Consider the following 13,951-nt stretch of genomic DNA (forward strand, 5'->3'; position numbering starts at 1 on the left):
GCCATGGTGTTGCCACATAAAACAAAACAAAAAAAGGACACCAAAAAGATAACCACCGTAACTAGATGAAATAACTAGCATCTAAAGTCACCATGGAAAATGTCTAATATAAGAGAGGAATTACAGGAGACGCTCATACATACATTGCTCACTCAGGTTGGTTGGCCCTCAGAATCAAATGTTTCAGTTAACAGGAATGACAATTTGGAAGGTTAAGTCCAAAAACTAAAAGCGACAGCTGTGTTTTCACCTATTTGATGTATGACATGTTTGAGTGATCAGGTCTTGGGGGGGAGTCTGTGGGCAGGCCTCCACAGGGTAGGCATTGGCAGGTATGCTTCACCTGCCAGGGAGCTGTACGCACCCAGCATCCCACCTCACCCCACCCCAAGATCTGCTGCTTGTCTCCCCAAGGCTTTCAAGACCAGGCAGTGCCTCCTCATTATATGAACACTCTATGACCTGAGTCTCTGTGATAGTCACTGTGGCTTTATCTAGCTTTGCATACAGGTTATTCTATGTTTTCACACTAATAGAATGAATAGGATGTTTGCCGGTGCTTTTGCCATGGCGCTACATTGGTTATTATCTAATGCTGATGTAACCTACAAGAAAAGACTACGTACCAGGGCCCAAAGTATTGTGAAGGACTCCTCACATCCTGACTATGGACTTTTCAAAAGACTGAGGTCAGGGAAGCGTCTCTGCTGCTAAGACCAGAATAGAGAGACTAAGGAGGAGCTTTTTTCCTCAAGCAATCCGTATCCTGAACACACAAGACTATATAAACTGCACTTACACTTTTTTTACACACTTGCACATGGACTGTACACACACTGCACTTTATACTCTCTCTTGCTATTTATTAAAAATATTTCTTGATCTTTCTTTCTTCACATTTGCACAGAAAAAGCTGAACACCAAACGAAATTTCACTTCATGCTTTACGTTAGTATTGCTATGTATGTGACAAATAAACCTCCTTGTATCCTTGTAACTTTATTAAGGTGATAGTACAAGAATGTAGGGGCAGAACTCCGCATAAGGAGCGCTTTTTAGCGTGGGTACTGCATACCAATCTGAGCTCCAACAAGCTGTCACAATGAGAAGCCCATAAAACTGATAGAGTCGGTGCCCTGGAGGTCAGCCAGGAGGGGCTCCAGGGAAGGCAAGGAGAAAGGGATGGAGCAGGGGTACAGCTAGAGAGGCAGGCAAGCCCCAGCCCATCTCTCTCTCTCTCTCTCCCCCCTCTCCCTCTATCTTTCTCTCTCTATCTCTCTGTGACACACCCTTGTTTCTCTCTCTGTCCTGTCCTTACCCACCTGTCTATATAAGCGGGAGGCTTCAGTCTGTGATCTCGTCTTCAATCCGCTGTGTGCTCTCTTTGTCTCCTGCTGTGATCACAGACTATCAGCCATGACCATGTCTCTGTCCTTATCCTCCTCGCGGCTGTCAGGCCTGGGCTTTGGGGGAGCCGGGGGTGGCCGACTGGGCTTAGGGCTTGGCGGAGGTGCTGGCTTGGGTATGGGGCTGGGTCTCGGAGGAGGCCTGGGTGGGGGAGCTGGGTCTGGGGCAGGATTCGGGATGGGGCTGGGCTTTGGTGGTGGTGCTGGAGCTGGGCTTGCCCTTGGGGGTGGTGGGGGTGGGGGTGGCGCAGGGGTGCTGGTTGCCAGCCCGGCCTTTGCCATGGGCCGCACCATGGCATCGGGAGGCCTCAGTGCCGGCGTTGCCCTGGCCGCTGGGTCCGGTGCCGGCCCCGCCCTGCCTGCTGTGCTTTCCCGGGCGGCCGAGAAGCACACGCTGGCTGGCCTGAATGACCGCTTCTCCTCCTATATGGCCAAGGTGCGGGGGCTGCAGCAGGAGAACGCCGCCCTAGAGGCCAAGCTTTCCCAGCTGACTGGTGGCGCGGACATGTCCCCCGAGTCCTCCGCCGCCTCCACCGTGGAGTACGAGGCCCAGCTGAGCGAGTACCGCAACACGCTGGAGACCCTCTCCCTCGACACCGTCAAGCTGGAGGTTGAGCTGGACAACGTTCGTGGCGCTGCCCATGAACTCAAGGCCAAGTGAGTGAATCTCGCCTCTCCCACTTACTACACAAATTGTGATTTCACTGTGACGACATGCCTCACATTCAAAAGCCTCGTACAAGATACAGAACTTGTGTACTTGGATAGGAGCAACACAAAGGTTTTATTGGATTTATTTGAGCACAAGATTTGATTCATTGCTGATTACAATGAGGTGAGGATTGTGTTAATGTAATAAAAAGTAGCATTTATTGTTACTTAAGGTCCCCTCTGCATAGGAATATTCTTCTTACCTTAGGGCTCCTCTGCATTGTAGCTTGAATTTTATTCCTCATTTTGTAAGTCGCTTTGGATAAAAGCGTCTCCTAAATGAATAAATGTAAATGTAAAAAAGTCTGTTCACCAATTTTTATAGTTGGCTGGCACTAGTAGGAAAAAAGTGTATTGAAATTCAAGAACCCAATGCACCTGATTGTGCATGCTCATCTGTGTTTTGCACAGGTATGATTTTGAACAGGGTGTGAAGTTCCAACTTGAGTCTGACATCGCTTCAATGAAAAAGGTGGGGAGAAAGAACAAGGTCACCCAGGATGAAGTCATTCAAATGAATACACACCTATTGATTTGTTGATTAATTGATTAGTTGAATTCTAATTGACTGTCTCGGCAGGACATTGAAATGGCGTCAGAAATCCGAATTGATTTGGATGCCAAATACAGTAGTCTGAAAAGTGAACAGGAATTCATCTCTAAGACCCAGGAGGAGGTGAGAAGGGTTTCAGCAACACCAGCGATAGATTCAAAGCATTATCTCCCTGTCTCTATCTCTCTCCAATATCGGTGCTTGGGCTTTGTCCTAACTCTGCCTGTCCTTGTGCCTGGTCCTCAGGAGCTGTCTTCTCTGCAGACCAAACTCGGCACAACTGCCATGGACACTTCTGTGTCTATGATCGAGGTGGACACGGTCAAGTCCTTCGACATCGCAACTGCCCTCAACAGCATGAGGATGGAGTACGAGAAGTCCGTACAGCAGCACAGAGAGGAGGCTGACGCCTATTACAAACTCAAGGTAACCCCCCCCCCCTCTCTCTCCCCCATTCATTTTAATGGCTCACTCCCACTTACATTTAAAATGAATGGTGTCTTTCTCTGTGTTGCGACCTGAGTTAAATCTCCATGCCCACTCTGATGATTTGTCCTGTAGATGGAAGAGATCCAGACACAAACGGCCAAGAGTTCAGAAGCCATCTCCTCAGCCAAGGTGGAGATAACATCGGCCAGAAAAGAGCTGCAGGCTCTGAGTCTTGAGCTGCAGAGCCTGGTTTCTGTGGTAAGCACCCTGCCACTACAACACATCAACATGCTGTAAACACTGCTCATTGGCTGGAACTTCATGGAGGTTCATGTGTTGTTTCATGTAATATATGATGTTACCAATCATCCAGACTTATTTTATTGCGCATGGTTTCCTATGTTTGATTTAACCTCTGTAGTCATTAGTTGTAAGAAAATGGCCATTGTGAATAAAATCTATTATTACCGATCACTAGTATTTACCATGGAGGTATTATATATAACTGGGTTGAGTTCAAGACGGACAAAACATTGCAAAGCGTATGATCGACACAAACATTGGTGCGTTGAACACTCTGTTGTTCATGCAAGTGCTCTGAGAGGACCAGTGTTTGCTTTCTTTTCGGAATTTATTCAGGGGCTGATAAAATCGATAACACCCCCCCCCCCCCGAAGTTTACCGGTGGACCCAATGATGATAATATGATCTCAAAATAAAATAAAATTGAAGGAGTTCTTCAGAAAACATTGTGGGCTAGACTAGCATAAGATAAAGACTTTAGGGATTTTAGGGGCTTTTGATAGGATGAAAGCAAAACTAAAAGTCCAGACTAAACTAAACCAGCTCTAGAAACCACTGTCTGTCATGGTGCCACCTGTGTCGAGGACATGCTTGAATCAGCACCAGTTCCCACCGATCAGTTAACAGCTTCACAACAAATCACTGTACCAAGACACAGGAAGTGGTTTTCTATGCACAGAATTCTGCCTCTCTGCTCAAGGGCTGAGAAAAAACTTTCCCCAGAGTAAACCGTCGCACAGTTCCCCTCAGTTCATGTGAATATCAGGGTTAAACAGCTGCACTGGCATAGATACGACTGCACAGATATTGGTCATAAAGTTTCTAATCGACCTGCAACTGTCAGCCCTGTCAGCAGTGTAGAGGTTGATTATACGAGAAGTTGCTTGATGATTCCTGGCATAGTTTGATGATGACATATAATCTTTTTCATCACATTGTACTTTACTGTCCTAATGCTTGTAATCTTCTCTACCTTTGGGCCTGTTTCCTGCAGAACATGTCTCTGGAGCAAAGCATAGCAGAGGCCCAAGCCCAGGTCAGTGTGGGTGTCTCTGAGTCCCAGGCTCAGATCGCTAGCCTCACCGCTGCCATCGAATCAGCAAAGGCAGACCTCCACAAGCAGATCCTGGCCTACCAGGAACTGCTGGATGTCAAGCTAGCCTTGGATGTTGAGATATCAACATACCGCAACTTGCTGGACGGAGACGACTTCAAGTGAGTTTGAAGAAAACAAATAGAGTAAATCTAAAAGGATTACATATTTACAATTCCTTGCCTCTACCAACATTCATATTACCACTATATTTACCCTCGTTATTCATTGTACCGATAATCCTGACTACTGCTGATGGCTTGAATATAAAAAGCTCTCTGTCCATATCTGTTTCAGGTTACCGGAGTTCACTGAAACATCCTATACTTTCACAGGTAAGCATGGCAAAAGGCCCTCTCGTGATAGCGTGCGTAGGAGTGACGTCTCTAATTCACAGGAATGATTAAGAGGTGCAGGCCTCAGAAGGCTAGATTGGTCATGGTGGTTTTAGGGAAATTCCTCAGTCACATGGAGAGGTAACCACATTGCAAATAGAAACAGGCCTCTGTACCACCTACAAACAACTTTGGTTTCAGAGACATGTAGCATCTTTGCTGTCAGATGTAATGTAGGCCCTTGGTAGAGTGAGTTCGGAGTTTATCCATTTTACTCTCCCAGGATCAGGTAAGTAAGTTTACATGCATTTTGGCCAAGAATTTCACAATTACCTCAGAGCCATGTTCTCTGTCTAAGCCAGAGTGTGTGCAGGGAGCACCTGGCTGTGCCACTATGAGGGTATTTATGAGGGGAACCCTGTAGCACTTTAGATCAAGTCTTAGCATGAGGAATCCATCAAACATCAGCAGCTGGTGAGCACTCCTCCAAGCGCTGTTTAAGCGCGTCTCCTCTCTCCCAATCTCTCTCCCAATCTCCTCCCTTTCTGCACTGCCTGGAGGAGCCCACATCCAATGGGGCGGGGGTGGGTGGGAGAGTCCTGTGGTGGCGTCAAGGGTGGAGCCCTGTCTCATCTGCGCTTTCTCGTCTCGCAGAGAGCGCCATGGCCCACACCAGCACCCCTCAGGACTCCCCCATCTCCTCCCCCCCTGCGGAACGGCCCTATAGGGTCACTCTTTCAGGCAAGTGGGACCTTGTTATCAGACAGATGCGGCTCAGGATCAGGCAAGTGGGACCTTGTTATCAGACAGATGCGGCTCAGGATCAGGCAAGTGGGACCTTGTTATCAGACAGATGCGGCTCAGGATCAGGCAAGTGGGACCTTGTTATCAGACAGATGCGGCTCAGGATCAGGCAAGTGGGACCTTGTTATCAGACAGATGCGGCTCAGGATCAGGCAAGTGGGACTTATCAGACAGATGCGGCTCAGGATCAGGCAAGTGGGACTTATCAGACAGATGCGGCTCAGGATCAGGCAAGTGGGACTTATCAGACAGGCGCAGCTCAGGCGGAGCGTGGCGCACATCAGATGCATGTCCCTGATTATCTGCTGTTTGTTTTTTCCTTTTTCAGCTGAAAGTGGCGGCACCATAGAGGTGAAAGAGATCATCACAGGTGAGGCAAACACTTTAGCCTCTTTACCCACAATGCACCAGCATCACACACATACATGACTGAAAAAAAATACCCTTCTGCGTCCTGCATACACACTCCAATTACATATTTTACTAACACACTCCTCCTGGGAGGATCTAGACCGCAGTTCACCCATGCACATATATTTATATCACATTCTTGCATAGGACATGTAGGACTCTTAGAACTAATTTGGTCTCTCCGTGCCCTTTTCATCCACAGAACACGTGGAGACATCGGTCATCTCTGATGCTGACGGATCAGAATCCTCTTGATCCTCCCAGTGATGAGCACATACATACCATGAGTGTGTGATGGCTGTTAAGTCTGTGGATGTCTGTGCTCATCCCACTCTGCACTCTTGTCCAATAAACACTCCATCCTGATGCCCCCCGGTGTGTCTGTGTCTTTCACATGTGATGTGATGTGATGTGATGTGATGTGATGTGTGCTTCAGCTGACAGCAACATGGCACACACGTTTCATGCACGTCTATGTTGTGAAATGTGTTCAAGGTAAGCACTGATGTCACGTTAGATGACACTGTAAATACGTAGCCAATCATTTGTGTCAGTACTCTAAACAAAAACATGGCAGACAAATCTATGGAAATATATTCAAACAGTTCATTTTCGGTGCAGGCCTTTATCTACATCTGGCTGAGAGGTAGTGCTGAGCTATCTCTTAGTCTCAGATTCTAAGATACTGTATTGAAAGCAGAGGAAGAAAACAGGTGCTGCTCTGCCAGTCATGTGGCCATCATTTCCCATGTAAACACATGCCTGGCTTCTTCTTTAAATATGCATCATGCTTCACTAGTCTTGTGTGTCACGCTCACATTGTTTTTGTCTCAAAATGGTGTCACAATGACGTGTGTTTTTTGTATCTTTTTTTATCTTGTGTCTGGTTGCGTGTGAGACAGGGGAAGTTATTGAAACTTCTGTTTTACACACTTGTTTTGATGCTTGTTGTTGAGGAATTTGCCAGTGACAACAACTAACTACAGTAGGTAAGATAGACAATGAAAAACATGGAATGCAACTTAGAAGGACTTGTTAGATTCCACAGACCATTGCACTGCACTGCACTGCACTCTGAGATACTGGAGTCTATCAGGCTATCTGGGCACTTGTGCTGTGATTACTGTGAGTGCACTGTGAGTACAACAGAGATGGGCAGGGGGATGAGTGTATACATGCAGCACTTGTTGCAACTTCCTTAAAATAGCCTCTGTTGTGGTTAGAGCTTGTCATGCAACCCCTTACACTCGCCCCCCCCCCAAGAAAAGTACACCGCACAATGTTCTCAAGCAACTCTATTGGCTGAGAGGCAAAGACCTGCGCAAAAACTCTCGCCTATAGCAGCATCACCTCTTGCTGCTTGTGGTGAGCTTTGGCACGCAAGCACACTGTTTTCAACTGCCACAGCACGCAGGCTCAGGGTGTCCCCGCTTGTTCAGAGCTTTCGATTTTTTTTGCACTGACTCACAAGTATACATTAGACTACATGTGAAACATCAGGACAACCGAGCAAATCACCATAGTGACAACATAATATTGACATGTCTATCTTGTCAGGATACATTTCTACCACAATTCATTTCTAATATATAATTCAAAATACTCCAAATTATTGTAAAAGAAGAACACACTGCAGAGGTGTTTGTTCCCATTGGTGTGTGTGGTGACCACAGACGTGTGTACTGACATGTGCGTTCCACGTGTAGCTGAACACATTTCTTTCTCTCTAGTTTTTTTTTTTGCATGTGGTCTCACATGTGGCTGTGACCCTCTCACTCTGGCTATTTGCCTATGTGTGTGTATTTGTAATGCGAGTGTTTTTATAATGCCTATTTATGATGTGTGTTTAACATACAGTTTAAACAACACTGACAGGATGGACAAACAAGCCAATTATAGTGTTAACCCTCCTGTTGTGTTTGTTTTATGTTTCCTAGTTTTGTGTTTGCGGTCAAAAATGGCCGCTGCATTATAACTTGTTAGAAATCCATAGCAACACACATATTATCATCTAATGTTGTGATAGACCTTTGTATCAACTTGTGTTCTATTGGATATAAGCAGTTTTGTACTTCCATTTGCTATTTATGGCCTCCATTCCTCACTGACCTGAGCTCATGCAAGTCAGAAAGGGGAAGACTCTATTGGGAAAAGGTTCCAGTGGGGGCTGGCAAAAATGATCAAAATGTGTTTTGTGTGTTAAAATGCCCTGTGTTATGAAAATGATCAAAATGTGTTTTGTGTGTTCCAAATGCCCTGTGTTAACAAAGTCAAGGAGCCTCATGGTAGTCATAATAAGTTAACAATATTTTTGAGAGACAAATTGTGAATTTCTACATTTGCCACTGTGCCATGAACTGACTTACTCCTCAGTCTTGATCACAAAGCCTTAGTCTCTTAGCTATGCCCTGTGTTTGGTAAGTATGAAGTGCAGTCATTGGCTGTTATACTCATTTTCATGAACTTTCCATTCACTTGTATAAATTCATCAAATCTAATTAAGCAAATGAAAAAAAGCAAATGACGCTAGGAAAAGCTGATGTGAGTCTAGACTGCTAAAGAAGCATTCCATATTCACTAAGGAAGACACTTGCTATAATATAAGAGCAATTATGCTTTAAAAAAAATTAGCAAATATTTTTTGTAAAACCTCATTTAGAGTTTAGAGTGCATGTATTCAGCATGGAAGGCTGAGATAGGCCTACTGATTTTAAGGTTCGGTGGTCTCACTGGTTGTTTGTTCACCGATGCTCTCCAGTGAAACTGTAACTCCATGTGCAATCACACCACAAAAACAAATGTATCTCAATCTGAAGTTGAGTAGGCTGCCCATACTTCCCTCTTCTCTTGTGTGAAAAACACACAACACAGAAACTACCATTGAAAATGTGGATGGGGATTTTGTATCTGCTGTGGTTTTTAGTGCATGACCTGTTCGAAAGGCCAACGCCAACAGTGATTATCCAGTGAAAGGAAGACTTACAGAGACAACTATAACTGAAAGTTCACAATTATGATCATAAAGAGTATGGTTTTAATTAACAGCTCTTTGACTGTTCAAAGGAAATGCAATTTGGCAGAGATTATTTCCCGCCACTGTACAGCATGGATTTGCAAACACAACTATTGTTCTTTTTTAGGGGAGTCTTAATAGATCTGAATGTAGAATTTATGAATCCCATTTTTAAACGGCTACAACACTATATTTCGATCCTTTCTTTAAAAAACAAAATCTGCTGTAGTCAAGGGAAACAGAATATCCCATTCAAATGAGCCCCTCACATTGGCACACTATGTTGGGTCCAGTGGCGATTGCTGCTCTTTGGAACAGGGGAAGCTCTGATAAAACTGGTCAATTATTAAATTAATATTATTAAGGTGCTATATTGTTCTTTGAGGGCAAAAATTATCCCAAAACCCAGAATAGGCCAAACAGTAGGCTATAGAGTTGGCATGGCATCATGTAGCCTACACCGTTATATAGCGTGCTACTTAACTTAGCCTAAATACTGTAGGCTAACTCCACATTACAGTTTTATTTACAGTATGCTATTTACAAAGACAAATAGAAACCGACTGTATTGCTCCCAAATTATGAGAATTTGAGCTGCAACTTGCCTTGCCTCTCGACTTCACCTGTCAACACTAACGTTAACGCATCCCTTGAACTTGAACCTCTTCCTGTCAGATCGCAACATATGCTGTCAATCAAAAGGAGTCCAGCCTCTATGACGGTTCCTCCAATCATCATACAGAAGCTCGGCGTCCAGGCCATCCCACTGTCCCATTCACTCCCAGAGACGCCGGGCTTCCCTGGAAATGACGATTTTGTGGCGCTTGTCCAATAAACGTGTAGCTTTTCTGCACTGAGATCAGCCCACTCTGTAAGTGCCATTGAAAGTCCAGTGAAGCCGAGCGTCTATGGGTTTTTTGCATGGTTTTTGATGGATTGTGTCGTCACAGCAATGTATTACGGGTGCGAAATCACGATAAATGACCGACAAAACCTTATTGCTGAACAAACTAGCCATGAAGATGAACATGTTTTCAGCATGTTCTAGTTGGAATAGTAGGCTAGAAGCTAATGTAATAGTGTTATTTGATGCGATTTTCTGTGATATTTTAGAGGAGCCTGAGCTTCCCCTGTAGTCTTAGAGCAATCGCCTCTGGTTGGGTCCTAATACTGTTATGAGTTATCAAGCAGTGGCAGTGACAAAAAAACATGACATCATCTTCCACGTCACTGTGGTTACAACAAACCCTTAAAAGCTCTGTTTAACAGACAGTTGCCAGACAGCATTCTGCGGTTCAGTTCTCTCAACGAATCCTGTAGTCTTCACAGACATCCTGCCTGTGCGGTAGTAGGTAAGTTAACGGTCGCTCGACACTGACTTACCTCACATTGACTTTGAATGCTATTGTGCTATTGTTCTGTATCTATGTAGTGAGGAACTGTATTTTTCTGTGTGCAAACAGATATTTTGTTTTAAAATTTTACTGACTGTCATCTGCTATCTTTACAGGAAATAAAGGAAAAAGGAAAGGTGCCAAGAATGGATGATTTTTTAACAACTCCGATGGAAACACCAAAGGTATGCAAAAGACATATGACATGCAGACAAAAATATATTGATATATATAAGTGTTTATACTCATTTTACACTTATTATGTTTTATATATCAAAAATGTGAAAAACTCACAAAATCCTGCATTCTTTTCTAACAGGGTGATGACTACTTAACAATAACAGATGACTACTCAACAGGAACAGATGACTACTCAGACTTCAGCTCCTGTGACAAGAGTTCTGTTAGGGAGTTTCGTAAATACTACGAACCCCCTCTATATGCGGTCATTGTCTTCCTGGGAGTAGTCGGTAACTTGCTGGTGCTCTGGATCTATGTGCATTTCAAGTCCCGCAAGAAGACCATGACAGATGTGTATCTCATGAACCTGGCCATTGCTGACTTGATGTTCCTGATGACTCTACCTCTCTGGGCATCGGATGCACTGCGAGGGTGGACCTTCGGTTCACTACTGTGCAAGATCACGTCGGCCTGCTACAAGATCAACTTCTTCAGCAGCATGCTACTGCTCACCTGCATCAGTGTTGACCGCTACATAGTCATCGTTCAGACCACCAAAGCACAGAACTCCAAGACCACAAGGCTCCTCTGCAGTAAGCTAGTCTGTTTGATTGTCTGGCTGCTCGCCGTGTTCCTGGCTGTACCAGAGTTCATATTTGCTGGCACAAAGGACAACCCGGAGGATCCAAGCTGGAAGTTTTGCACCTTGGTCTACTGGAGCAATGACCACAACCGTACCAAAATAATGGTCCTGGTTCTCCAGATCTTCATGGGCTTTTGCGTGCCTCTGGTGGTAATGTTCTTCTGCTACAGTTGCATCATCCTCACCTTAATGAAGACGCGGAACTTCGAGAAACACAAGGCCCTCCGTGTCATCTTGGCAGTGGTTGCAGTTTTTGTTCTCTCTCAGCTCCCTTACAATGCCATGCTGATAGTGGAAGCCACGCAGGCAGCTAACATCACAATCACAAGCTGTGACGTATCTCAAAACTTTGACATTGCCGCTCAAATCATGAAAGGCCTGGCCTACACTCACTGCTGCCTCAACCCCTTCTTGTACGTCTTCATTGGTGTGCGCTTCCGTAGGGACTTGCTGAAGATAATGCAGTACTATGGATGCGTGTCACCCAAGAGCAAACTCAGCAAGCTCTATGGCACTCCATTCCGGGCCTCCGTCATGTCTGACACAGATACAACCCAGGCTCTTTCGCTGTGACACCATCCACGCAACTATGTCAGTAGAGAACTGATTTCATTGTAAACAGGTCAGACTCAGATGCTCTCGAGCATGGGAAAGAAAGCATTGTCACTGACAGTGTAACTTCATATGTGTTGATAAACGGGAGCTATTGTTTGATAGACAAAGTCTAAGGTCTGTTAGAAGTCTGTCCATACCTACAGGGTGGCAAACTGCATGGAGCACGCCAAATCCTTGGTTAAAAAACAGACATAAGAGTTGTTCTAAAGCTATTATGGTGGTAGTGGACCATCTGATGGATCCATGTGTACTGAGCCCACTTTTGGGTGAACTTGTTCTAAAGAAATGTGATCTGTACATATCTTCAGGCATCTCACATCTCTTTTAGCATTAAGAGTGCTGTGTTACTGTAATTTTGTTGAGGTAGAACCATTCCAGAAACAACTGTTCTCTTTTGAAGGCTTCCTAACGGCCTCACTGCTGTGTGCTCAGTCACAGATATGTAAATATTTTTGTTTATCCGTTTGGAGCTGAAACTGTATTGCTGCTGGTCATGATGTATTTGCTGCGAGTCAAGATGTCTTTGCTGCTGGTCATTTGCTTATGTTTTGAATAAAATCTGTAAACAAATAAACTGATAATACCACCTTGCATTGTTGCTATCTGCAATCATTTGCCTCATAGGCTACCATTTACAGTATTACACATTCCATTATTCAAACTCTTACATAGTATACCTGACAGCAGATGATACATAACACTTTTGTCCCCCCTTCATGACTGATACAAAGCCACTGGAGCCACAGAGAAAGTGAAATATAACCTGTGGTCTGAAAACCGTTGTAAATGACGCATGTCCTCAGAGACCATGTGAGTGTTTTCACCATATAGACGGCACTATATTTTCACTTTCCTTCAGGCACACACTATTGCAATTCATCATTGCACTGTACAAGACTATCTGTTCATATGCATGGCATCTACAGTATGCTAGACCAATACTGACAGTAAGGGGGGAAATGGCTATAGAGGGAACTAGCCTGTCATGTGGGATACAGCTGGTGTAAGATGGTCATGCTGGTGACCAGGATACCAAGCTTGACATTGTTGGTGTAAGGTGGTCATGCTGGTTTGCTAGAATGACCAACATAAGCTGGCATGGCCAGTTAAACCAGCAATGTAAGACCAGCAAAATGGCCAGTAGTACAACAAGCAAAACCAGCTAGACCAGCAAAACTCTTGCGAAAACATACCTTCTATCTATCTATTTATCCCCTTGGGGATCAATAAAGTATCTATCTATCTATCTATCTATCTTCAGGTGGTCAACCATTATGGGGTGGTCAACAAGCAAACCACCTTAAGCTGGTCAGGCAGTTTTTTGGAATGGAACTTATGGAATGGGCAGCTACCGGTCGTGAGGGAGATGATTGCTGAATGTGACAAAAAATGTTATGGGCTTTTACAGTACATGTTTGGATTGACTCAGAGGCAAAAGTACCTTGGAGACGCTTTGGTGAAACCTCATATTATAGGATTTGCTTTTTGCTGGACTTGGTCGAGTCAACCAGAATTTAAGGTTGGGTTGTATAATTGCGCACTCCTTGAATATCTGGAAACAGGCAGGGAAATGCATGGATGTTCAACTCTTCACCAGCGCACAGACACCACTCTGGCACAACGTTAAACTCTTGACAGGTGGCAAGCCATTTCAAAATCAACTGTGGTCCTCTCAAGGCATAAATGTATTCAGTGATCTATATGATGATAATGACCTATGTTCATATCTGAATCTCCAAAACTCATTCAACTTACCTGCTTCGTCATATTTTGTCTTTCTTCAGTTACACTCTGCACTCAGAGTATATGGGGTACAGTGGGACCGACCACCAAGATCCCATCCAATGTTAGAATGGGTTAAACCTTCTAATTGCTTGAAATGCAGAGTCTCTTTTATCTACAATGCCTTATTAGATCATTCTGCCAAATGTCTATCCATAGAGGTATAGGGAACTCTCCACATTCAATCAGGACCTAGACTGGGAGACAATTTGGTTCAATTTATCTCAATGTACCAAAAATGTAGCTCACCAACTGATCCACAACAAAACTATACATAGA

At 44.4% G+C, this 13,951-nt stretch overlaps 2 protein-coding genes across 3 annotated transcripts; both read left to right on the plus strand.

Annotated features, from left to right (window-relative positions):
* Positions 1-1,036: 1,036 nt before the first annotated feature.
* On the plus strand, positions 1,037-6,393 carry LOC143135026 (thread biopolymer filament subunit gamma). The gene is made up of 9 exons (XM_076295759.1): positions 1,037-2,063; positions 2,529-2,589; positions 2,698-2,793; positions 2,917-3,096; positions 3,232-3,357; positions 4,397-4,617; positions 4,793-4,830; positions 5,963-6,004; positions 6,248-6,393. The coding sequence occupies exons 1-9, from the start codon at positions 1,417-1,419 to the stop codon at positions 6,298-6,300; spliced, it is 1,464 nt and encodes a 487-aa protein (XP_076151874.1). The 5' UTR covers positions 1,037-1,416; the 3' UTR covers positions 6,301-6,393.
* A 3,909-nt stretch (positions 6,394-10,302) lies between these two features.
* On the plus strand, positions 10,303-12,481 carry ccr9a (chemokine (C-C motif) receptor 9a). Of its 2 annotated transcripts, XM_076293607.1 has the most exons (3): positions 10,303-10,410; positions 10,569-10,637; positions 10,772-12,481. In XM_076293607.1, exons 2-3 carry the CDS (start codon positions 10,599-10,601, stop codon positions 11,846-11,848), a joined length of 1,116 nt encoding a protein of 371 aa, XP_076149722.1. In that variant the 5' UTR covers positions 10,303-10,410; positions 10,569-10,598; the 3' UTR covers positions 11,849-12,481. The 2 variants fall into 2 exon arrangements, with proteins under 2 accessions (XP_076149722.1, XP_076149723.1); XM_076293608.1 differs by lacking the exon at positions 10,303-10,410 and having other exon boundaries at positions 10,418-10,637.
* Positions 12,482-13,951: the final 1,470 nt, after the last annotated feature.

The sequence above is a fragment of the Alosa pseudoharengus genome, unplaced genomic scaffold, assembly GCF_046254945.1.
Source record: "Alosa pseudoharengus isolate Yale_2024_CS ecotype anadromous, Long Island Sound unplaced genomic scaffold, YU_APseudo_1.1 YU_APseudo_1.1_scf_2, whole genome shotgun sequence".
NCBI classification, from domain to species: domain Eukaryota; kingdom Metazoa; phylum Chordata; class Actinopteri; order Clupeiformes; family Clupeidae; genus Alosa; species Alosa pseudoharengus.